This window comes from Colias croceus, chromosome 16 (genome assembly GCF_905220415.1).
Source record: "Colias croceus chromosome 16, ilColCroc2.1".
NCBI classification, from domain to species: Eukaryota; Metazoa; Arthropoda; class Insecta; order Lepidoptera; family Pieridae; genus Colias; species Colias croceus.
This window is the reverse complement of record NC_059552.1, coordinates 4,181,499-4,207,820: the sequence shown is the minus strand read 5'-3', so window position 1 is coordinate 4,207,820 and position 26,322 is coordinate 4,181,499. Positions and strand designations below refer to the sequence as shown.

The 26,322-nt window shown below is 32.8% G+C and overlaps 2 protein-coding genes across 2 annotated transcripts in view; one reads left to right on the top strand and one right to left on the bottom strand.

Annotated features, from left to right (window-relative positions):
- The first annotated feature begins 3,456 nt into the window (after positions 1-3,456).
- The window catches only part of LOC123698313 (elongation factor-like GTPase 1), a 99,255-nt gene continuing 76,389 nt past the window's right edge, over positions 3,457-26,322 (top strand). The window contains exons 1-9 of the mRNA XM_045644893.1: positions 3,457-3,937; positions 4,157-4,396; positions 5,008-5,188; positions 5,306-6,191; positions 6,309-6,382; positions 6,605-6,760; positions 7,321-7,438; positions 7,715-8,439; positions 8,754-8,867. Of these exons, the coding sequence (XP_045500849.1) occupies positions 3,590-3,937; positions 4,157-4,396; positions 5,008-5,188; positions 5,306-6,191; positions 6,309-6,382; positions 6,605-6,760; positions 7,321-7,438; positions 7,715-8,439; positions 8,754-8,867 (2,842 nt within the window). The 5' untranslated portion in view covers positions 3,457-3,589. The remainder of the gene's footprint in view (positions 3,938-4,156; positions 4,397-5,007; positions 5,189-5,305; positions 6,192-6,308; positions 6,383-6,604; positions 6,761-7,320; positions 7,439-7,714; positions 8,440-8,753; positions 8,868-26,322) is intronic.
- Positions 9,471-26,322, bottom strand: part of LOC123698318 — a 53,286-nt gene continuing 36,434 nt past the window's right edge. Inside the window, exons 2-6 of the mRNA XM_045644901.1 lie at positions 13,742-13,852; positions 13,182-13,322; positions 12,126-12,288; positions 10,886-10,984; positions 9,471-10,664 (exon numbers count right to left, since the gene is read on the bottom strand). Of these exons, the coding sequence (XP_045500857.1) occupies positions 10,423-10,664; positions 10,886-10,984; positions 12,126-12,288; positions 13,182-13,322; positions 13,742-13,852 (756 nt within the window). The 3' untranslated portion in view covers positions 9,471-10,422. The remainder of the gene's footprint in view (positions 10,665-10,885; positions 10,985-12,125; positions 12,289-13,181; positions 13,323-13,741; positions 13,853-26,322) is intronic.

The following is a 26,322-nucleotide window of genomic DNA, read 5'->3' as shown; positions in this document are numbered from 1 at the left end:
GAGGAGAAGTTTGAAATATTCTAGAATTTATTTATATCCTGAAACAAAGAAACAAATATGCAAAAAAATTAAAGCAATTCGAAAGTGTAACAAATACCTTCACATTGGTAACATTTAATATCACAGATTTCCGTGGAAATAAGCGATAACGTACATTCCGATTTTCAATGTGGCAAATATTAATATGGGAAATCCAACATTTCTGTGTACGTTCTGAAATATTTTGAATTAAATTTCTGTAAAATAAAATTATGTAACTAAAATTATATATTTTAAAAAACATCGCTTGATTTTATATAAGTCATTTCTTTTAACTTATCTCGACAAGTCACAGCTTCCAATCCGTAGTTACATGGCCAGCCTATTAGTTTACAGTTAGATGTATTTTTTATGAATTATTATTAGATGTATTTATTTATGAATTTATGAACAAGATACCTACCTAGATGTTGATGGTGATAACTTATTAATACCTCTACTTATGTACTTATTATTATTTACAACCGTAATCGCATTTTACGCCGACACTAGGATTTACTGTTCAATTAAAATATGAATAATACCGAAACAGCGAAATTCTAACTTCAATAAGGATACAAAAATATCAAAATGCTGGCACGTTCGCTCTCACAATATTTTGTTTAATTTGACAATAGCGCTATAAAAACGGGACGCATTGTTCCATCCACAGTTCCATCCATACTGATATTCACAGCATTGACAACTAAAATTAATAACTGAAATAACTTTGAAACAATATTATGATGTTGGATTTTGTAATGAAATGTCCACAACATTAATTTAAACGAACTTGTACCTGATGCTAGCGAGGGTCGCCGTTTGTCCAAGCAAAAGGGAATGGCTAATCAGTATTGACGATCTTGATAGCCATTTAAGAGGGCTTATTCAATTTAACGCAAGTCAAAATCTCCGCGATCTATTACGATAGATCGCGGCTTGCGCTATCCTTTTACTATGAACAGCATAAGTCCACAGGAGAGCGCCGAGCAACATGTCCTCTCTCTGGAAAGGCTCGCTGCCGACTGATTTTAATCGGGTCGCGCGCAGTGTTTTATAGTACTTTAAAAAAAATTGTAGAAAAATAATAGAGGTACCTTAGTTGATTTTTTAAATTTTATCTTATAAGTAAGACGTTCTTTTATTGCAATATGTAAAAATTATATTAAACTAAGTCAAATATCTTGGTGAAAATAATCATTTTGTCGACTATAATTTCTAAAAAAATTCACATTGTTCGGACTTTAATTTCGTAAGTTAGGAGTCCAAAATAAAAAAATCTTTTAACTAACTATTTTAATAAGTATTTTTGCAGTTAGTTAAAAAAAATTGTGTGTTAGATCTGTCAGCGATTTCAGATATTTTTAGCTTCGAAATTGACACTAAAAGCGAAATCAAGTAATCATCGGCTCAGTTATCTTGATGGTATTCACAAATACTGTATTAATTGAAAAAAACTCTTAACTAACTATATAGACAATAAAATTTCCTAAAATTATTAGTAATTCATATGTTTGTAAGATAAGTGGTTGATGGACAATCTGGTTTGAAAAATCACATATTTGAGCCAAACAGCGCACGGACCGCGTACACGGCCTTAATTCCCTATGGTATTGAAAAGGTAAAAGCTTTTAGAAAACACTTGATGTTGAATTAGACACGCCTTCTGCATTAAGCGGTATGAGGAAAACCGCGGCGGTAGTGGCTAGACGGTGGTAAATGAAAACCGTAATATTCAAAAGTCGTATGAACTCAATCATACGAGCCACAAGAATTCCTAGAGAAGGTACTTTTTTAATGTCATGTATTAAATTATATTAAGTTTAATCGTTATTTTTTGGTTTATGATTGTACCTACCTACTTATTACCGTTCTACATTTTCTTTGCTTTTTAAGAATAATTTTAATTTACCTACTCATTGAATTATTCTCCTTTTGACCATTTACGTAACGGACTTCGTTACGTTCGAACGTTATCTTTATTAGATTTTATGACAGCTTCTTTATTTAATTAATAATTTAGACGTATTTATGAACATCTAAATTCGCGAGCTCGTATTCGGTTTCGTGTTCGGCAATGTGGCCAGATTTATATGCGCCGTAATGCGAACTCAACGCCTGAACTAATTGCGTGCCAGACGTGGTAAGAATAATGGTATTCCTTGGAAAAATTGCTTCCTCCCCTTCCACTTCACTTGTTTATTTTACCGCCTTGCTAGTGCTTGATAATGTAGTTTTATCGCCACGATGTAAATCTTTGTACGTACAACGATAAATCACTTAATACACCACAGAAAAGTCGGCCAGCTAAAAGAACCAATTAATGTCGAGACTGCAATTTCGATTCATAGACCGTTAATGTTAATGGAACTCGAGTCTCGAGTCAAGGTTAAGTTTTTAAAGCCCTGCGAAATTACGCTTTTTATTGAAGCACAACTACGAGTTAGTTAAGAGGGAAACCAGCCAACTCTCAAGTATCCGACATTAACGACGCCCCGATGAATATTCATGCAGCAAGAAAAGAGTTGTGCAAAACTTCATAATGATGCAGCATCGTATAGCGCTGTGGCTCGATACTGTTATTCTGTATCAGAGATACTTCTATGTAAACTTTTACGCAGTAAACATAAATAATGATTAACTGTAATTTTCTCCACCTTTTTTTATTTTATTTATTTATTTTATAGGGAAACATATAAATCAGATGAGTAGAAAAACTGTACAGCGACAAAACTTCTTAGAATGCAAAATTACCTTTTATCAACTGATAAATAATTAAAAAGCCGAATTGAAGGAAGGAGGAATTTTATCAATCTAAAAAAAACATAGTAGGTACCTATATAATTAGTTTCCTATTACTGTATTACAAGTATTTTGCTACGTAGTAGGTAACTTAACTTATCTCACTTTCCCGAAACATTTCCTAAAAGCTTGTCGCAAATATTTTGCTTACCGAGGGATTTAAATTCATTAAACTATTACTACAGCTATTACTTCTCAGTCCACCATGACCATGATCGCACATAACTAAATAAATTATGGCGTATCGGACAAAGTTTCCTCTTAAATGTATAACGAGTACCTACGCGTCCCTAAGCTGACATTTTCAAGTTAAAATTTGTTTTAATAATATAATTTTTATACTTTAAAGTTTAACCCAATCCCGAACATCAAGTGATTTTTATTTTTCCAAAAAATACAAAAAATACAATAATAAATAATAGTATCATTGAATTTTTGGAGATAGTAATTAACTTTGTGTATTAAGTTATCTAAAAAATATATTTAAATAGAACTATAATTAATGTATTTTATTATAAATATCTATAGCTATAAACTCATCAAAAATTATATTCCTGAACGAAACTGTCACTGTTATTAATGTCAATGCCATGAATGTCAATTGTCATGAATGTCAAATTTGTCAACATTCAATGTTTCGCTCACATTGTGCAATTTATCTATAGAGAATTTATTCGATAAATTACGTGTTTTGTATATTAATTACAAATTTATACGTTGTACTTTCAAAGCAAAATTTCATCCAGGTGTGTGCGTAATCTTATCCAACATGCGTTTAGTTGATTCAAAGAAGTTATTTGAACTTCAAAACAAACCTACAAATATTCGAAATATTTGTATTGTGGCACACGTGGACCATGGGAAAACAACTCTAGCTGATGCCTTAATATCCAGCAATGGCATTATATCCCAGAGGATGTCAGGAAAGCTTCGTTACATGGACAGCAGGCCAGACGAACAAGAGAGAGGAATTACTATGAAAAGCAGCAGTATAGCGTTGTATCATGCTGTGGATCAGGCAGAATATCTTGTAAACTTAATCGACTCTCCAGGACACATTGATTTCTCAAACGAAGTGTCTACGGCAGTCAGATTATGCGATGGCGCCATTGTAGTTGTAAGTCAATTCTTATAAACATAAAATAAATATTATGAAAAACATGATTCATGACTACTAAATATTTCATAACATTGAAAAAGTTCTATGTGCTATTAATATTTACATGCCTTTAATACCAAATACGTAAATGTAAAAATTTTCTTATTAGATTTTATAATTATCTGTAAAAGCTAAACACTTATTCAACAGATGACTCAATATGTATTATGATTCTAGGTAGATGTTGTTGAAGGAGTATGCCCACAAACAAGATTGGTATTAAAGCAAGCATATTCAGAAAACATTCGGCCAGTATTGGTTCTTAATAAAATTGACAGACTGATTGTGGAAATGAAAATGACAGCGCTGGATGCATATGTTCATATAAACCAAGTGCTGGAGCAAATTAATGCAGTAATGGGTGAGCTGTTTGCTTCTGGAGTATTGGAAAATGAAGAAAACACAATTGATAAGCAGGTATAGTGATTATTAGTTATAATTTTTTTTTTCAAAATTTGGTTGAGTAATAATGATTGCAATAAATTGTGTAACAGAGAAAGTTCAATGAACAAGCATTTGCTAACCCGTGACAGTAATATATTTCTGTATTAAGATATAATTCCAAAGTAAAATATATATAAAAAAAAAAAAACATTTGAAATGAGAATATATTTAATACTAGCTTCCGCCCGTAACTCCGTCCGCGCGAATGTCCATCTTCGCGTGGATGGTTTATTTCTCCATTATGAGTAACTCTGACAATGACATCTTATAAAAAAAAGAATCCACTGGCGGTAACGCAACGTGTCTTCGCGGTTCTACAGAACAACATCTAAGGAATAAAGGTATAATTTCATCGAAATCGAACTGTTAGTTTTCACGTGATGTCAGCATGTACAGACAGACGGACAATTTTTTTTTATAATCACATATTTGGGTTTGATATCGATATGAAACATTGACTCTTCTACAGATTAATTACATGTATTAGGAGACATTTATTACATGTATTCAAACATCTATTAAGTTTTCAAATATCATATTAATACTTATTAATCTAACTTTATAATATAACATTTATACTGTAGCAACAAAAGCCTCCACATAAAGAAGATCAAAACTTCTATGATTGGACTTCAGCATTAGAAGACGCAGATGATTCAAACCTCTATTTCTCCCCGGATCAAGGAAATGTTGTGTTTGCAAGTGCAATCGATGGTTGGGGTTTTACAACTCATACTTTTGCCAAACTTTTCTCTGAAAAATTAGGTAATTTGTCTTTTATTTATTATTAAGTTTTAAAATATTGTCAATATTTTTTGCAAAAAAAATGGTTTGAGTTTGAATCATAACACTATGCAAATTAATACGTTAATTGATTTACAGGTGTTAAAGAAGAATTATTAAAAAAAGTTTTATGGGGAGATTTTTATTTGAACTCCAAAACAAAAAGATTCATGAAAGGTGCTCAGGAGAAGGCCAAAAAACCACTTTTTGTACAAGTTATTTTTGATAATCTATGGAATATTTATGAAACTATCATCTTGAGAAATGATAAAGAGAAGGTGCCAGTTATATGTGATAAACTTGGTATAAAATTAACAGCGAGAGATTTACGACATACGGATAGTAGAGTTCAATTGCAATCGCTTATGATGCAATGGCTACCGTTGTCACAAACAGTTCTTGATATGGTATGTGTAAAACTACCTTCGCCAAAAGACATTTTGCCAGAAAAAGTTGAGAAACTCATGTGCTCACGTATACGCGATTTTGAGTCTTATCTCGATGAAACTAAGAAACTAAAAGATGACTTCCTAGCCTGTGATAGTAGCAACAATAGACCGTTAATTATTTTTATATCTAAAATGTTTAGTATTGAACGAAGCTCTCTACCGGAGAATAAGCCAAAAGCGTTGACAGCTGAAGAAATGGCATTGAGAAGAGAAAAAGCGAGACAGATGCGTGAAGAATTAAAAAATAGTGCGAATACAGAAGCCATTCCAATGACTAAAGAAATGGCTAGTGATAGTCCAGAAAAATGTACTGAAGACGAGAAAGGGAAGGAAGATGGAGAAAAGGAAGAACAGAGCGAGACAGCATTCATTGCTTTTGCCAGAATATTTAGTGGTAAAGTTAGAAAAGGGGATAAAGTTTATGTGTTGGGACCGAAACATGATCCATCGCAAGCTCTGAGTATACCAGATTTTAAAGTGGATCCTAATAAGAAACTAAAGGACTTACTTAGTAATGAACATATTACTTGTACAGAGTAAGTAACACTTTTTTAATTTTTCAATTCAAATATTATTACTGCAGAATAATTTTATATTAAAAAAAAAAAAACAGCTTCTGGCTATATTTGATCAATAATCGTGTTTCTTTTCAGGATAAAATCTTTGTACATTTTAATGGGCAGAGAACTAGAAGAGATTGATGAAGCAGTCAGTGGAAATATAATTGGTAAGTGACATACTATTGTATGATTATTATTATCTGTAATTAAAAAACTTTACTTGTATAATTTGTAGTGAAATATAACCTAAAAGAAATTCACCGAAAAAGTTTCTAAATTGAAAATAAAGATTTTTTTATAGAATAGTCAAGTATTTAAACTACGAAAATTCAAGGTGTATTTGTATTTGTGATTCCTTGCTTACATTTATTTATTTATTTTGTTTTCAGGTATTGGAGGTTTAGAAGAGCATGTACTTAAAACGGCTATCTTAAGTAGTACCCTCGCTTGTCCGCCGTTTAGTGAGATTCAATATGCCGCAGTTCCCATATTAAGGGTGGCTGTTGAACCAACGCATCCCTCGGATTTGTCTCAATTAGTTAAAGGTAATATTTTATGTGCTATATATAATGTTTACTATATACAATAATTATATAATATCTACCTGTATATCTATTTTAATTATTATTATTTATTTATTTATCTTGTTCTTTTTGTTCCTTGACTTTTTTCTTCTTCCTACCATCGAAATTTCAGTAGCTTGTTACCTTTTGCCCAGGTTGCCTGGAAGAGATCACTTCTAAGTGATAAGGCCGCCTAATAAACTGTACTGTTCTTTGTTTTGTATAAATTAGTAATAAGTTTCCCATGTTTGGTGTATAGTTTTATTAAAGAGTAATAAAATAAATAAATAAAATGTTTATCTTATAGTTAATCGAGTAGATACATTTAAAATTATTATGAAGTAATAAGAAAAATTAAATTGGTAATATTAAATATTTAATTTATCAATTATTGAGGGTAGTTACAGTGCCTCTCGGTATTTTAAAACAAGTTCTGTGTTATAATTGGTTTAATATTTAAATTGAGAAAAATCAAGTAAAGTGAATATGTATTTTCTGTATATTTATTTTATTTATTTATTTATATATTTATTGTTTAACAGGATTAAAACTATTAAACCAGTCGGACTCATGTGTCCAAGTACTGTTACAAGAAACTGGAGAACATGTATTGGTGACTGCGGGTGAAGTTCACTTGCAGAGGTGTCTTGAAGATCTTAAGTAAGTCTATATTTAATTATAAACAACACTCGGCTATCTATTCGTATATTTTCATATATGTAATCATGTAATGGTGTCTGTTTTGTAAGTTGTCCTAAATAAATAAATAAATAATAACCATATAAACAGTTATTTAATGTAATTTTGTATTTAAATATTGCCATTGGGCAATAAAATGTTTAATATACAATGAAATTAAAAAGTAAATTTAATCTCTGTATAAAATAGCTTTTAATTAAAGAGCGTGAGATCATTAAATGCTATTCTTTCTTACAGAAATATTTACGCAAAAATACCAATATCAGTGTCGGAACCGATAGTACCATTCAAGGAAACTATAATAGAACCGCCAAAAATTGATATGGCCAATGAAGAAATAGACGCGCAAAATTTAGATAAAGGAAACGATAACGAGCAAGATCCCGTCATCACTATTTATACGAATAACAAACAAAGTCGAATTAAAATCAGAGCCAAACCCTTGCCAAATGAAATTACAGATCTATTAGAAAAATCGTCCGACTTGCTAAAAGCAATTTCACAGCATATTAAAACGCTGCAAGGCATATCAAACGAGAGATTAGAAAATAAATTAGATGATCTACAAATCAATGGCGAAACGAAATATCAGCTATCGGACAGAATGCTGAAATTGGTAGAAACGTTTATAAGTGAATTGCAGAGTATATGCACGAAGTTAGGGCCGGAATGGCAGGATGTGGTCAAGCAAATTTGGTCTGTAGGTCCTAGGAATTGTGGGCCAAATTTGTTGTTGAATCAAACGGCTGATTATGAGACTAAGTTTTTACATCATCAGAAGGTTATTTTAGAAGATGCAAGGTTTGAATATGAGAGTAGTTTCGTGAATGGTTTTCAATTGGCGACTTTGGCTGGTCCGTTGTGTGAGGAGCCAATGATGGGTGTGGCGTTTTGTGTGGAAGAATGGACCTTGGAAAAGAATGAGAGTGATGATTCGACGCATTCCTTTGGACCTTTGTCAGGTATGTCACATAAAATGTTAGTGCAAATAATTAAATAACATACATGTACTAGTTTTTTTAATATTAGAAAATAATTTCTAATTTATACCATTCAGAAAACCGTTTTTAAAGAAGATTCTTTCCCCAGTTAAATCAAAATGTCTTGGTATTTATGAAGCGTCTATTTCTATTTACTTTATTACTTAAATAGTAAAACATTTCTGGTATTAAATAGAACATTTCCCACAAGCTTTCTTTGCATATAAATTGCCCTGTATTAAATGCATATTTTTTATCACATTCCTCAGTAATTAATTATTTTTTAATTCACACAGGTCAAATAATGTCAGCAGTGAAGGAAGGTTGCAGGAGAGCCTTCCAAGTGCAGCCGCAAAGGCTCATGGCGGCTATGTACTCTTGCGATATCGTCGTCGACCAGAAAGTGTTAGGTAAGTTATTTGTTTATTAAATATGCTTTATTTTAAAGGTAATAAAATAGTTTATAATTTGGGATTAATAACATAAAAAATATTAATATTAAGGCCGGTTGCAGAGCTTCACCGACCATCAGTGCGTACGTCAGTCGCGCTTGTCATATGTATGGAAATTCATAAAACCGTTCATAGCTAGACCGACCATACGCACGCGTATTTCCATACATATGACAAGCGCAACTGACGTACGCACTGATGGTCGGTGAAGCTCTGCAATCGGCCTAAAGGATGTAAATTTTTAATCGTTTAACATGCATAATTGCATGTGTGAAACTTAACGCATACGCATATTACACGCGTTGTTCTACCAGGGTGAACCTTCAGTTCACCCCCGCGTCCGCGTTAAAATGTAGAAGCCCTTCTGGCTAACATTGAGAGACACCACACAAAAAAAAAAAACGCGTTGTTCTGTGGCAAAACATTGATTTAAATGCCACTTACTTGTAAAGTGATAAATTTATTTATTTATTTGCGATTAATATAATTTATTAATGCACCAGAGGTAGCTTCTATCAAGCATCGAAGTCAGAATTTATGGATTGCTAAACAAAAACACACTTTAAAATTTTGTTATAAATTTTAATCGTCCGTAATTACAAATATTGTAATTATCACTACTATTTACACGGCAATTGTCTACATCATATCATATTACGATTAATATAAATAATTTTATAACTAACTTAGAAGTCTATAAATGCATCGAATTACACTGAAATGCACTGAACACTTATCACATTGTTTTGTGTACATTTTTAATCTTATAATTATTCTTTTTTAATTGGCAATCTCGTGAATTGAATTTACTTAAATTAGGTCCAGTTATTTCTAATATTCTGGCAAACAGTAAATACTTATTTAATTGAAAATATACATAGACCTTGTGTCAGAATTAAAACATAACTGTAGGTATGCTATGTATATTATCAACTTGCGATAATACTTTAAGTACTGATTAAGATAGATAATATTAAGTACTATTAAATGCAGTACAGGATTGAGTATTCACAGAATTAAAGTAATACTCAGATTAATATCTACTTTATACTGGTACATGAAAGCTGAAGCGTTTTGATATTATATATCGTATTCCTGTCTCATGTAGACGGTTGAACTGTAGTTTTAATAAATCTATTTTGAAAGCAAATAAGCAGAAGTAAAACCGGAATATAGGATTTTTTCATTTGAATACATAATATGTGTTATGTAAAATTTCATTTTTCACCTTTTTAAATGTAACTTTCACCTTCAGGTATTGTTTTAAGTTACTGAAACGAATAAAAGAAATGGAAAAAAGATGCTCACATAGATTGCAATCTGTTACCGAGACAAATAATTAACTACACATTACAATAGTGTAGCATTGTTATGAAAACCACAATTCATCCGCCATAATGAGATAATACATTACACTAACTAAAGTTTTCGTTGAATTCAATGAGGCGGATTTCACTTATACGATAACAAGGCCTACTTGAACCCAACATACTTTTGAAACAATAGTTTTCTCTTAATTGATCCAATGTAACGATCGCGCCAATTCTATGACTTTGTACCATGGGAACGGGGGGTATTCTGTGGTCGTTCGCCTCACGCGAGCGGCCCTGGTTCGCCGGTTGTAGAAGTTGTCTAGGTAGCTGTTTGTGTGATATCGGTTGTACACCGGCTTGTCGTACGAGTGCGCTTGAGAATAGTCCACCTTGTACGAGCTGGTCGTGCTTTGTACTCCGCCTGGGAATCGGTTGGTGAACGCTGCAAAACACAAGATATTTATTAGATTTTTTTATCCTAATGACAATTTTTATGTTGCTTTATACAGTGAATTAAGTGTTAATTTGGAAATAAAACATCATATTTTAAGCATTATCATTTACAAGATAGATTTTGTACTTGTTTAACAATAACAATGCACAACATTTAATGTTCCAATATTTAACATATTAAGTAAAAAAGACGTCAATAAATATACTTACTGGAATGATAAGCAGTAGTAGGCCGAACGCACATCATTCCATACACCCTGATGCCCGGTACGGAAGCGTACGTCGGCTGGTCGTGAGACATCGGCCCTTCTGTAAGCGTAAATATAATAACACCTAATAATATGCAAATAAGTTTACTTCGCTATATATTTCGTGTTATGAAGGGCTCCTATCAAGATAAATATATCGATCACAGCTAGATTACATAAAAAATAAGAAAACCTTCCGACAGTCGCGTTTGTAAAAAAAAAATCAAAATAAAAAAATCACTTCATTATTATATAATATTATGTATTATGTAATATGTTATTCTACACTTGTGAAAAGGTAAAACAACTCAACGATCGAAACAGTTTCAAAGTAACCACATAAATTTGAATTTACAACTGAGCAAAAATTATGCCCGTTACCTCCATAAATAAATTAATATACTACATAAAATTTAATCGTCATATCATAGCCTCCGTAATTGAAAATGATGGTTTATGAAAATCAATTTGATAGCCAAGGATCCGGTTACAATCTCGTTCAATCGTTGATAACTTAACCGTTGGATTAGCATCTTACATTCTGCTATCACTTCCTGACTAATTATAGTTTAGTTAAGAAGGATACATAACCTTGTATAATCTATTCGCAACGGTTGTTCATAATTTATGTGCTATTCGATGTAATGAGATTAAAGGTATGAGGATTGAACTGAACGTGAACTTGTGCACATAAATCTTGATACTTTAATAGCCTTGTTATAATTTATCTATTTTATGAATTCAAATGAAACAATTCAGAATAAAAAAAAGAAATTGTCATTTTTCAAAAGTAAATTGATTTGCAAAAAATACAAGTTCAATTTATTCCCAATTTTCTTATTTTATTCTTCGACGAATTTAACACAAAAAAAAACTAACGCCATACGTAAATTATAGCATACAGTAGTGATTATCTCTGTATAACGATCAAAACAAACAATGATTAGGGAATTAATGCAAAGGCACGCTATTGTTTAGGACGACACATCGAAATAGATATGTTTCGTATAAAACAACTACCCGAAGTATATTGAAATAATATTTTTTGTAAATTTATTAATTGATAATTACCGTTAAGTTAAATATCTATAATTCTATACAATAAAATTTTTGTTCTTATTGTATTTGATTTATATTTGAACACGAAATGTAAATCTTTATCCTATAAGGAGAATTAAAATAAATAAATAGAATATATTTACCTAATATATGCGTATCAGGGCATCTACAGATAACCAAATAGTGCGATTTGCCAGTCCTTATGTTCTGTAAAGCTAATAACGACCAATCCCGCGGCGCTCTGCACTCTCTCATCTCGGAGACGGCTTCGCAAGTTTTCACCAGTGTCACCGCTTTCTTTGCGTACTGTAACAAAATATGTAATAAATTAATGTATATTGTATGTTATATGCTATGGTATATACTTAAAAGTATGTTGTGTACCTACAAAAAAGTGGATATACTAATATTTGATTTTACGCTCTACGTCATATTATGATAGAAGATGCATCCTATATTCTTAGAACTAACGAGCTTCTTAAATCAAATTATTTATAATGAAAGGTAAAATATTTTATTTTCTGTACCAATCCAGTTTCAGTCTTAAGAGCATAAAATATGAAGAGCTGATGTTTCATATTACCGTGCCATTTCTGTAGACTGCACCACATAATTTAATTCAAGAGCAAAAATATACCTCTATACATTATTATGAAAAATGGTACAAGAATCGTGAAGCATATAATTAATATCTTTATTGGAAATAAGGTTAAATGAGGTAACAGTTTTCCGATAACAACATGATGAAATCGATGTCATGATCCCACAACATCAATTCCATAACGATGAAAAATCGTTGCAGCAAATACGTTACTCGGTGATGCATTTATAACTGTTAGACAAGTTTACAATGTTATGGAACGATGCTTCAAAAGAAACCGTTATAAAAGCATATAGTTGTGATTCCATCTCATGAAGTCGGGTGACCTACAGATTGTAAATATATCGCATGTTTTAGAAGCGTGCCTACGGGTTATATATCGCAACGGCCATCCTAATAAATTGTCCGCAGTCGATAACGTTATCTCCCATACCTAGTTTAGCGTGGTACTGGTCGTAGCTATTTAAATCTCTATATGTTTATAGACTTCTTCGTAAACGTTCGCTTTTCAAATGTATCTAATTCCAAAAAACGTACACGGGCACGTACAGCAATCTTTGCTGATCGTTTTTGAATAGGAAAGCTATGGATAATTTACCTTCTTTTTGGAATCTGTGGTGAGCCGCGTGGTATGCAGGTCGTCGGCGTTGAGGCTCGCAGAACAGGGGTCTCGGTAACGCGCCGGGCACGCACACAGCGGTTGGGTGTAATTTAAACGGACGTATACCGCATTACACACCTGGAAAATTGCAATATGTACACTGATCTCACAAATAAACAAAGTCTACGTTAGTTAGTTCTAATGTTTATTTGCTGCACGGTTGGCTAATCGAAGATAAACGAATATCGCTTTTACTTATTTGGTTTTGTGCTCGTGATTCTGAAACAATAATTGAACCGGAAAATTCTAGGAACCCAGATGCTGTTCTCGTTATGAAAGGTAAATAATTAATTAATTAAACAGACTGGAAAGCTTTTCTTTTATTCAATGCAGAATCCTTTTTGTCGTATTTCTTATATTTAATTAAAATATTGCTGAGGAAATACAAACGTATTTAGAGCATTGGAAATCAATTGACATTTCGCGTACTGACTTTAGCATCTCACTAAATGTCAATTGCGCCATAAGCAAATCAGGAAACATTTGAATAAGCTTACCTGTTGAATGGCACATTCGGGAAGCAAATAAATGTGTTGATTGTGAGGATAATAGTGGTACTTCGTCGGTTTTGCCAATACAGAAGTGGAGCCGGCTGGCAAAGGCACCGTCTGAAACGAACGTTTGAATGATTAATATCACTTAGGGATAATTTATTCTAAGAAATAACATCGTTGCTTTTGTCGGTATAGTAAATGATGTTGGAAAAATGTATAGAGTCATCGGAAGCTCGAGCCGTGTTATTAATTACTGACACAATGATGAGAAAGACGTGAGGTCGGCTCCGAACAAGGTCCCATTCATCTCCCCTCTGAGAATGTTCCGAAGTATGTCCTCCTATTGAACTTTATCTCTTTGATGTGCTGCGCTTGACAACTTATGTTGCGTGCAATTTGCAATACATATAAGTGATAACAAATTTGCGCAATAAAAGGTCAAATATTAATTTGGAACGATTTACGTCAAAATACGTTATTGACAACAATTTTAATTGGCTATATACTATGTAAATGTTTGTAAGCAACCAATAAGATAATCTAATATCGTTGCATATTCATACGGTATAGTAGAAATAGCGTTCTTAAAATAGCAGATAAATCACCATCACGCAATTACAATTTACGATCACTATCTCCATAGATGTTGAATACAATCGCTGCACGTGTTAATGCCAGCACTGCAGAATGTCGTCGAGGGAGTGAAGCGTAACGGATATAACAACTCTCTAGTCGGTTTACATTTTGCAGCAATTACTGCGTTTACCCGCTGCGATGTTTAATTTTGATAAAAATCTATCTACGTCTTGCCATCGCAGCATCTGCTCTAGTGACCCGTATCTTGACGCCTTGCTCGTTCACAACAAAGACCTCATTGTACGTGCTCCGCTATTTTTTCCGAACGACTTTTTAACTCTCGATACGCCTATACGAGGCGAGTAATGAATTTGGAAAGTGATAATCAAATCTAGTTTGTTAAACCCCTGCTCAAACACAATTGCCGTAGATAACTTAGTATTTGGGAATAGTTGTTTCCGAGAAACACGACCGTTACCACAATGATAGTTTTATTCCATTTTTATTTCGCTCGCATCTGCAAATCGCCTCATTGAATTGTCTTTTTTGTCATTGCTTGTTCTGATTAACTTTTACTATTAAACTTATAGCTATAGACAACGCGATGCTTATGATTTTCCCCGCAGCGTCCGAGTTATATTTTAATCAACATCCGACGCTTATTAATTTATTACTTCGCAGAGCAATTAATTTAGTAAATCGACCTTAAACTGGAACAGTTGACGGTGGGTTAGTATTAAAAATTTTACAATTAAAGTGATAGCGTCGTTGGCTTATTTCGATTACGGTTCTTGTAGTTTTATTTTGTTCATTGAGACAAAATAAGGGCGAAGAAATAGGAGGACAAGGGAGGCCACCGGACGTCACGTTCCATCGAGTTGAATGATCGATGTCGACTCGGTGATTTAGGTAATCGATTGGACAATTTGATCGACGCCTCGTAACATGATTTGAATGCGTATCGTAACACGGCATGTTTACAATTATGAGTTTTTGTTCTAACTATAAATCGATATAAATCGATTCGCCTCGAGACCCGTTACGTAAAGCAAGGTCAACCGGGATGGAGTCAGATCGCACGATATGTTTACCTAAAATGTTAATCTCGAATCGCGATCTTGACATGATTTGAACTTCGTGCAACCTGCAATAGTAAATCGCGATAACAAGGTTCATTGTACTGTATTGTCTGCCTAACTAACTATTTATTAGTACTTTTATGCGGTTGATAGCGTTTGATGATAACTCTTTATAGATTGAAATTGAATTTTTAATTTTGCTTATTAAATTAGACGGACGCTGATACTGTATGCAGCTTCAATAATGATAATCCTGAATTGGTATGCGAAATTGTTTTCTACTAACATTTCTTAACTTTATAGCGTGAGTGGTGTAAACTGATTGTGATTGATTTTACTGCAATAATTGGCTTATTAATTTTTTCCGGAGCAGTTATCTATCACTAAACTTTAAATATTATCTTATTGGATGATCATCCTTTGAGAAATGAGTAGGTATTTATTATGTATGAGGATCGTTACTAGTATATTAATTACCAAGTACATATTTTCATAGCCTAGCTTATAAGTATTCTTGACAAAATTAATTATCTGGTTATAATTTACACCGTAGTTATTTTAACGATCTTTTAAGAAATATAAATAAACCATAGTTATATTCAATGAACCTGAAAAGATCTCGATCGAAATTAATTATAATCTAACGAGTGAATGCTTATTAGCGTGTGCAATCTTCTTCGATCGGCGTAAATAAACTTCCCACATTTATTATAATGCATTTAATAGATAGGTGAGTTATTTTCAAAAAGACTCTCAATGGATGATATGTATATAATAGTATTAAAAATAAACTGTTTTTAAAATATTTTTGGTTCGATTTTTTGATACGTAAATACTAGATACCGAAGGCGGCCTTATTACTTGTTAGTAATAAGGCCGCCTTCTGTGTTGTATGTTCTAGCTTAAGTTTTATTGTACCTACTATAGTTATTTTTGCAGCACAATAAAGTGTTTAAAATAAAATAAATAAATAGATATCTCAGTAGCATAACAGGGATAAAGATTTTTATTTTATTATTCATGTAGTTTAGAAAAGGTTTTTGAATCCAATCAAAATGAAGAGCAGATACTTCAATATTCCAAACATTTTAGGTAACTTATTAAAATTAAAATGCTAACATAAAAAATATTATCTAAGCAGGTATGTATTTTAGAGAAGATCCTTCATTAAAATTAAGAGCACGCGCTTCAGTTATCCAAAGAACATGAATCAAAAAATGCTAACCACTTAAATACTCTCAAGGTGCCTAAAAAAGTTTCATTCCATAAAACTTCAACACCTTCCGTAGTCCGTACAAAGTATTTCATGCAACTATTAGGTATTATGTATATTAGCATGTTCACTATGCGGCATGTCTAACCAGACCTACCTCAAGTTCAAACTTATTTATACACTATAATCACTTCCGACATGTTGATGTATTTGCATACGATACTGGTCAAGTCATATATCATCCTATGGCATACAGTAGTAATGTGTTTTGAACGCGTTCTCGTCATTGTTATATGTGAAGCTGTTTTTGTATGTTTTATAGTGTGAACCCGTTTTAATGTTAATTGTCTTGACAGTATATGTATCACTGCTATAGAATGAATAATAGACATGATGGATATTATATTAGAGATTTTTTAATATTTTCTCACCATATGCGTTCTTTCAATAAAATAATAAGTAATCGTTTGAATTATTATGTCTAAGGATATAACAATACCATTGAGTTTTAATTAATTAAAGTATAATCAACTAAAGTTTATATGATAACATCAATATTTGGCATGTGGTATGACGTAAATAATTTATTTATAAGTAATTATATGAGACGAATTATAATCGTCCAAGTTAATAGCAGGCTGTATAATACTTTTAAACAAGTTTATTACTTAATAAAATGATACGGGTGTTTTATGCTTACATCACCGTTAAATATTTAATAAAAGTTGGTAACGTTATGTCATCAGAAAAATCTAAGATTTTATTTAACCAAGCAATTATAAGCATTTATTGCGTATCAGTAATTGGTGTTAATAATTGTTGAGGTTAATAGGCAAGCACAGAGTGGCTTTAGGATCATTTTCATACTTATTTTATGAAATGCAGCTGCATAAATATAGATAGATACAAATATTATGTGTATTTTTAAATAAATTTTCAATAAATTCATTCATAATTTGCATATAAATAAATATAAAATTGCGATTGTATCAGGAATCAACGCTATAAAGATGAATAAGATTTCTAATTGTTTGTCATCAAATTTGGTTTCTAACCCGAAAGACCACATCTGCGCTTACATCAGGCGTATAGGCGGTCAAATGCCTGAGCAGGGTGTAATAATAAAAATGCCTAAAATCTCATTAAAAATAATGAGGTCTTTAACAGTGCATGCGTGCATATTATAAATCGTAATTTAAAAAAAATGTGTGTGTGTACTAGAGTACACACGTAAGAAGTGAAACTTAGGGATAAGAAAAAGTTGGCGCGTAACGCAAAAATGTCACGCCTACGGCGTAACGCAAAAATGTCACGCCTACAGCGTAACGCAAAAATGTTACACTAAATTTTTGTCCAACCCCGATATAGAAGTTTCACTTCAAAAATTATGAAATTGCGAATCCAATGAATCTATGAAGTCAGTTGACACTAATACAACACAGCACATACACAAGCGTTTGGTTGCGCACACGCAAGTTCAGGTTTGCGATATAACCGGATGATTGCTTCCGACATTTGTGCAGTAATTACATCGCATGCTATGCAGGTATGCAGGTATGCTAGTTTGATGGGAAATAGAAGTATTGTGATTTGCGGAGATAATTGTATGGTGGTTGCTTTTAGTCGGGTCGGTGTTATAATTGTTAGTGGCGTGAAGACTAAGGGAATGTATCTGCGTGTATCTACTTATTGATCGCTTGCATATCGATCACATAAACTTCTTTATTATGTTCCGATATATCTGTGTTTGAATGAATATGTAAATTTTAATATTTTCAATGTATTACAAATAAATTTACAAATATTAACATAGCAGTATACTGTATATTTGTATTTTCCTTCAATGCACATAAACAACAAAACTACAATAATCTCGAACAGAATACACGTGTCGAAATATTAGATTTATGCTTCAAATACCAGTTGTTTAGGCGACGGTACAAGTTCCTTGTATGGAAGGCACCGTGTATACTCCTTTTGCGTAATAACCGGTGATACGTGATAGCCCTCTTCCTGGTATTATACTGTGAATATTTTAGCATCATCAGAAATTCCTTCGAAACGAAAAATATGTGCGAGAATTCTCTTATTCACTGGCGGTAATTATGCTATCGCGCTGTTGGTAGGTACCTTAAATACCTCTTCCTGACATTTTTCATTGTTTTCATTATTAAATAGCTTCATAAATTCGTGAGATGGTAAGTAAATCCATATTGACAGTTAAGTACTAAAGTAAGACATTAATATTTTTCGTTCAATAAAATCGCTCTGTTTGACTATCCAAAATTAAATATCAATTAATACATACACTGCTATAATTGCCTTCAACAAACTCACGTACTTAACCTCGTAGCTATATATATATATATATATCAATTTTACGCGATGAAAGTATTACAAATAGTCCGGAACAAGATCCTGCACTATTGAATTACAGAACCGCTATAGAGAAACCTGTTGAACTCTATACTGGACGAGGAAATACAACTGCAGTTTTACTGATGCCTCTGATAATAATTGCTCTGTTGTTTTTCCCCTAATTAGCGTCGCTTTCAAAGGATTACGGACTTAACAATGCTATCTGTTAATTGTTTTAATTCTAGTTTCAGTCAGGCTAAGAAACGAAACTTGCTTACTTTGATTGACTATTGCGGACTAATAGCTAGTTTAAAGTTTTGTTAATGCTTCGATGCTTGCTTATTTTATAATACATTATTAATAACTCAGCCCCCGGAATCACAGACACAATAGAAAATCTATTGTGTCGTGGTCCGATCGGGGCTCAATGGGTTGAACTGCTTCTGATTTTAAGCATCCATGTTTTGAAAAATGTTGCCAAAACAACGCAATTCAAATAAATGATTTTCATTTTCTTCTTATATCAAACCTCACACGAGTGTGTGCCAGATTGTTTTTTAATCTTGATATATCTAGTAGTAAATATCGTTCTTAAAGAGAACGTAATTGAAGACTAAGTAAGAATAAACATTTCACGATATTAACCACATAAGCAGAATATATCTAGATAAGCAACATGTATCTGATATCACCAAATAGCAAAATGAAACATTAACATAACCCAATTCCTGCCGTAATTAAAACAGATAGCTCTACCGTAAATGATTTAAACGAGACGCCGAAGTTAGTCAAGATTGTGACTACCGTTACATCGCGCCAATTAATTATTAGCTGATAGAACTTGTGGGAATCCTAATGAAGTCAGGAAATTGCGACTAATGTTCGAGTGCCAGGCGTTTGCGAGTGACAGTGATTGTAATGAGTGTGTGTATGTGTGTGTGCTGCGTGCTTTTGTAAATCTATCTAGCCTATGCATATTCGAAGTTGGGTAAATTAGTCTGTAATATTCAAATGAAGTGAATAAAGTCACTGAGTTATTTACAACGAAGTTGCGCGCATTGTACAGTGAAATAATGAGTAACTTGGCGGATTGATAAATTAAATGTTCTTTAAAATTGACAATAATGCAGTCGTGTTAAATTAAGAATTTCTGTAGAAACAAAAAGTGCTTAAAGAAGCATCCAACAAATGTAACAAGACGATAAGTGACGCAAACACTAGATTGTTACATCACGCTAAGTACATCAACTCTGAATAATACGTAATCTGAGTTAGGAAGTTCGCTTGCTACTAAAAAGCAATACACATTCACTTTGCATTCACATAGCTCCGATACCTAGTAATTGTGTCCGGTAATAGAAGCAGTCCTCTTAAGGCTTTGATATCTATCTGGTCACGACTTGTAGCCTCTGACCGGCAGGGTTCCTAATAATGCCGTTTCACATACAAAGGGAACGGTTATTGTGATGTGACTTGCTCGTTAAATACCTTATATGCGTGTTTGGTTAACGGTGAAATGTTCAAAAACCATGCACATTTACCGGCAATGCCTGTGTGTAATGAGCTTTCATACGTTATTTTAGTCCTCAATAAGGAATATAAATTATACTAGGTTCATTGAAGTCGTAAATTTAACATATCCACTGCGTTAAATTTAGAAACATACAAGTGATAACTGCGTTAAAAACAACCGACTTCAAACTTGCACTTGCAAAATTTAAAAATACCTACAGACAAAAATGCTCATAAAATAAAAACTACTGGGCCTATCCGAATAAAATTTTTATGGGACAAATTCGACACCATCCCGCATCGAACAAAAAAAGAATCACGTAAATCAATTCAGAAACCTCGGAGTAATCGGTGTACATACATATAAAAAAAAAATATATACCGGCCGAATTGATAACCTCCTCCTTTTTTTGAAGTCGGTTAAAAATACTAATGAAAATATGTGTGGTTTACCTACATCTACAGAGACCATAAATTTTCTACTTCGGATTTTAGCATGTTACATTCTACCATATTATCTCACTTACATAAAATAACCAATATAAAGACAATGCATATTTACTACAGGTAGGTACATTCTTAAATATTACTTTTCGAATATTTATGTTATTATCTTGAAAGGAAGTTAACAAAAAGTTTCATATTTCTGTCGGAACATATTTAGTTTTTAATGAAACAGTTTAATTATATTATGATTCAAATAAATGACTCGTTCTACTTTTATTTTATTCAATTACGTTTATTGTATTCGGGGATATTGTTATATCGATTAACCAGGGAAAAGTTCGTTTGTCGTGATTGTTTGCGAAATCTAGATATTGATCTTATATATTGCTAACAGAGCTGCCTTTGATTGGATTGTTATTTGTTACGGAGACCAATTCAATATTAGAAATTTCTTTTTTTTTTGCTGATTTCGCATCAAAATAATAAATAGAACAGATTTCTAAATTAATCGAATAGCAAATTAAATATTAAGATTAAATATAAGTAGTATGTAAAGCTTATATTGGGAAAAGCGTTTAAAATATGAAACATTTATTTTTAAATTTTAATTTAATTACTTATCCAATTTATTATATTTTGTTTTACTTAGATATATTATCTGTTCATATTTTAATTTCATTATTATATAGATTTAAACCCCTCAATCGCATCTAATGGTTCATAAACGATGCTCGCATTAATCCGGGCTATAAATCAGTTAACTTTATACGTATTAGCTTACAACGTTATTGCCTCTCCTTTATTTACAGATCAATTTATGTTCCGTGTACATTAATTACTTATTATTATTTAGTGCATCGAATAGAATATTGTAGAATTAAATTATATACCCGCCTCGTAATAATTAAAATAGAAACTGCAGTAAAAACAAAACCAAAGTTGGGAAAGGGATTACAGTAAAAGTTCAGATTATTAATAAATTTACTAGTAGATACAAATTTACCAGATTAAAATTTTGTACAAAACAATAGCGATACAAAATATCAAGATCGATGTTAACTCTTGATACATCTGCGTCCATAAAATATGTTTGAATTTGCAAACAAATGTTCTTATATCAGGCCGTGCCTATAATTCAATGCGTAGGTGAATAGATAGGGACCAAAACTACATACTGCGACCAAAGAGCGTCCCACGCGTGGACGACATTACATCTCCCTCAATAAATGGACTCTAATAAGATAGATTATACCCGATATACTATATCTATGAACGCCATAAGGTTTAGCCATAAATTATAATCCGATAATGCCGTACTAACGCTAAGATATTCTATTGTTTACGAATCGGCTTTGCAAAAAGGTGCAGTCGTGTGCAGTATAAGGAATACAAACTTACTGGAAGCAATGTTACAAAACGTATAAAATTATACAAAAACTTCTCCCACTTGAGATGATATTTGTCCTCCTAGAATGTAGTCATGTAATATGGATTTCTTGTAAACGTTTTAATTTTAGATCGAGCGAAAAGTAAAAACAAAACTATGGGAAGATAAACAATAAATAACGATTTTATGGTCGAATGTTTCAATTAGTTTTCTGCTTTTATGAAGTCCTTCTTTCAAAAATTTTTGTGTTTAAGAGTAAAGTCCAACATAGATCTTTGAAGTTATGTGTGGCAAGTGCGCTATTATATTAAATTAATTGCAACTTACATACAATTAATATTTCATATAGCCAATCTGATCTGCAAAACGTAATGCTCAGATGATATGCTATTGTTAAATCCAATATGCAACATCAAGATTGAAAGTCAGTGAAATTCGATTCAATTGTATTTTAAAACAAAACAATGAGGAGCAGTGAAACTGAGCAGAGATCAACTATGCAGTATCCATATAGCCTTACAAGCATTCCGCTCGCGGCTTCACCCGTGTTCTCTAAGGCAAGTCTAAGGCAATTGCAATGGGAATGAAATTGTTCACCGCAGTAAAGCCTCAAAAGCTAGCTTCGGTTGCAACGTGATAGAAACACAAACAAACCTAAAAACACACTTTCGTATTAAAAAAAAATACGAACAATTATTATTTTGCCCTCAAAGTATAATATTAAGTAAGAATGTGTATCTGGTTTGTTCTAACTTTCCGATATCTTGGATCATCCGAGTATGCGGGCGCGTGTGGTATGGCGGGTTCGATAAGGCAGAACTGATCCTATGTCACGCTTAGATTCGCCGCACCTTCAGATTTTGCTCGGATTCCCCTATGTTATGAATACGATCAATTGCCTTCCTGGAATACCTCCATAGTCTCTAGCGATACGATAGACAATTATAAATCCTCGAGTTCCAAGCGTAATGGAATTCAATGCTTTTGTTGTAAATTGTATACAAATCTATCATTGAAAATGAATTCTCTGGTGTGAAAAGATCATGTATTTTCACATAAATCATTACTCAAAGGTTATGGTTAAGATATTTTATTGCTTAGCTTTGTTGAGAATATATCGTTAAGGCTTCAGCGAGTTTATCTAAAATCAAATGTTTTTCATTTCTATTTTAAACATATTTACCGAAGCAGCTCATTGTCCTATTGTTATGAATGTATGGTTTATATTTTTAGCTACGTCTTTGGCGCATCTAATATTAAATTATTTTTGAAAATGAACGTAATGCAAACTGCATTTGTATTGTAAATGTAGGATTATACATTTTTTGTTCTCATTTTAGTAAATTAGGAGCGTCGAGGTATTTGTTGTAAAAAAAATAATGCCTACAAAATACCGCGTTGTATTTTTTTGCGTCGGCTTCAATCGATGTCGTATTTGCTGTAGGTCGAATAGGGTAGATATAAAACGGTCCCGTTTTAACAAGTCTTACCGTAATCGGTGTCGTTATGCTCGTCTCGGTACTTAGATAGCCTCAATTAGGCGTTTTTAGATATTTACTTTGATGCCAATAATTAAAAGCTGGAAAAAATTTCACAAGAACGCAACTTTTTTATGTACTTAGTTTGAAAGTAAGTAGGCATGTTTTTGCTTTTACATTTTTTGGGGCTCCTTTACTTGATAAACATTTTCATCGTCTTGTAGCTTAAAATATTATGCATTAATACTATGAAGATATTTTGATAAACGACATGAGCGAAATAAGTTTATCTAAGAATGCAATAACAACCGTAGCTCCGAGCGAACGAACCCAACATATTTCAACGCTATGACAATCGTTGTGAGAATAATATCGATAGAAATCGTCACGTTCCACGTATATTTCGAGAATATATCTTTAATCAGTTCCATACCGTGCCTAAGCTTTAAATAGATTTCTAGGCAAAATAGTCATTGGAATTTACATTTACTTTCCTCTCATCGCAGTCGCTCCCATAAATTGTCTGAACGAACATTTCGCGATAGTAAGCATTGTTTTTACATTGCCATCGGATCTTAGTATGGAATTTCTCTCATTCAACTTCTATAATGGTGCGCGCATCTTGGCAACAGTCGTGTATTGTTGGAAAGTATTTTCAAGGTACTTTATTTCCTTAGAATTTCACTTGATGTTATTCTGCATATATTAATAAATGTTGCGAGCGTACCTCTTGTTCAAACGTTGCAGTGATGCTAGTTATTTATTGCTGTTGTTACTTGTTAGTCATGGTTTATCTAAAAGTGTTTGTTTCTTAGATCAAATTAACCTCTGCCTCTTTTCTATATATCTCCAATAAATAATTAATGTATCACGGATGTATTAGTTGGAAGTGCGAACACTAAACATAGGCGTAAGAAAATGTACTGAAGGAAGTCCCGCTGATTATAAATCCAGATACATACAAAACATAACGGTTTAGTGGCTCGGTATCCTTGCCTTTCACGGCGTAATCCAACGTCAACGTGTCATTAATTGCAATAACCGTTCGTATCTCGGCTATTACCGCACTTCCTTCGATCTGCGTATCGCGAACTGGTCAGTATAGCACGTGTAAGACTCTAATGGGAGATCGTGCGTAGCGAACCCTATCTAATGTGGACTGGAGTTGGCCCATAAAGTATTCTCGATAACTCGCGATCACGTAATTGAAGGCTGGATTCGTCGAGGTTTCACACGTGCTGTTCACTGATAGTTTGCTGTTAATTTATACTTTATTTATCTTCTTGATAAAGAGACCCATTTCTTAGTTTGCAATTGAATGCTATTTTACGCGTAGTATCTAGGAACTTTTTATAATGTATTTTTAGCAATATAAGTTTGTATTTCGTAACAATACTATAATCGAATGCCTTAAAGGCTTAAACAACCCTTTATATTTAGAAAACGCGTTCTAAGCTTCCACAATATATCTTAATTGGAAATATTGCGTGAAGCATAAATAAACAAGGACGTTCGTTTCTTCACGGTTAACATAGGTTCCATAAAACCAGACATTCTATTAAATATTATTTATAGTTGCGGACTCCACAATCAATCATATTTATGTTTTGCCAGCGTCCAATAGGATTTTATACGGCATAGCTGCAGTTAGTGATGTTATCACTTGGCATTAAAGATATTCTAAATGATGGGCCACACCTCAGCCTCGCACACTTTAAATTTATAAATTGCTGAGAAAGCCATTAGCTCGTTCAATATACGATAAAGGGATAACGTAAGTGATAACACAAAACATGCTTTCAAAATAAGACATATAGCTGTTAGAATTTCCAACTTCCTCACTAACAAGTAATAAGAACATTTTTTCATTAAATACTTTAGATGCGTGAAAGGACATAATAACATTATGGTATACACTGTTTTTCTTGGACGTGTACAAGATAATTTGGCATCGACAAATGAATAACACGCGATTTATTCGTTATTATTTAACGCCACATCTAGAACATTTTACAACGAGCATCGTTACGGAGAATGCTCGCACGTACAAGTATTTATTCTATTGCCGGCTTCCATAATATGTAATGATTGGACGAGATTACTATCTAACAATTCCAGTATGAATCCTGCAATATGTGGGTGGCGGTGTATTGTAGGGTAAGTCAAGGCAAGTCCCGAGATTCTAAGGATAGGCATGTGTCTCGACGTCTGTCTCGGGTTACATGCTCGTGTGCGTCTCGAAACATCGTGATTTCTGGATAACTGTTCCATCTGATTACTTAGAAGTGCCCCAACAATGAGTTGGGTTTGAAATGGAAAGGCGGAGAGCTTTACGATTGTGCAGTTTCGAAGAATTGATGTAATTGTCGTTAATTCTGTTAAAATGTTGGGTTTAATACGAGGATAAAATGTCTCAGATTGTAGATAAGAAAAATGTTTTTTAACATTAAGGCCGGTTTCGCTATCTGTCGGTTAATATGACAAATATGTGTAGAAATATATACAGTTAAATAGCGTCCACATGCTATTGGAGA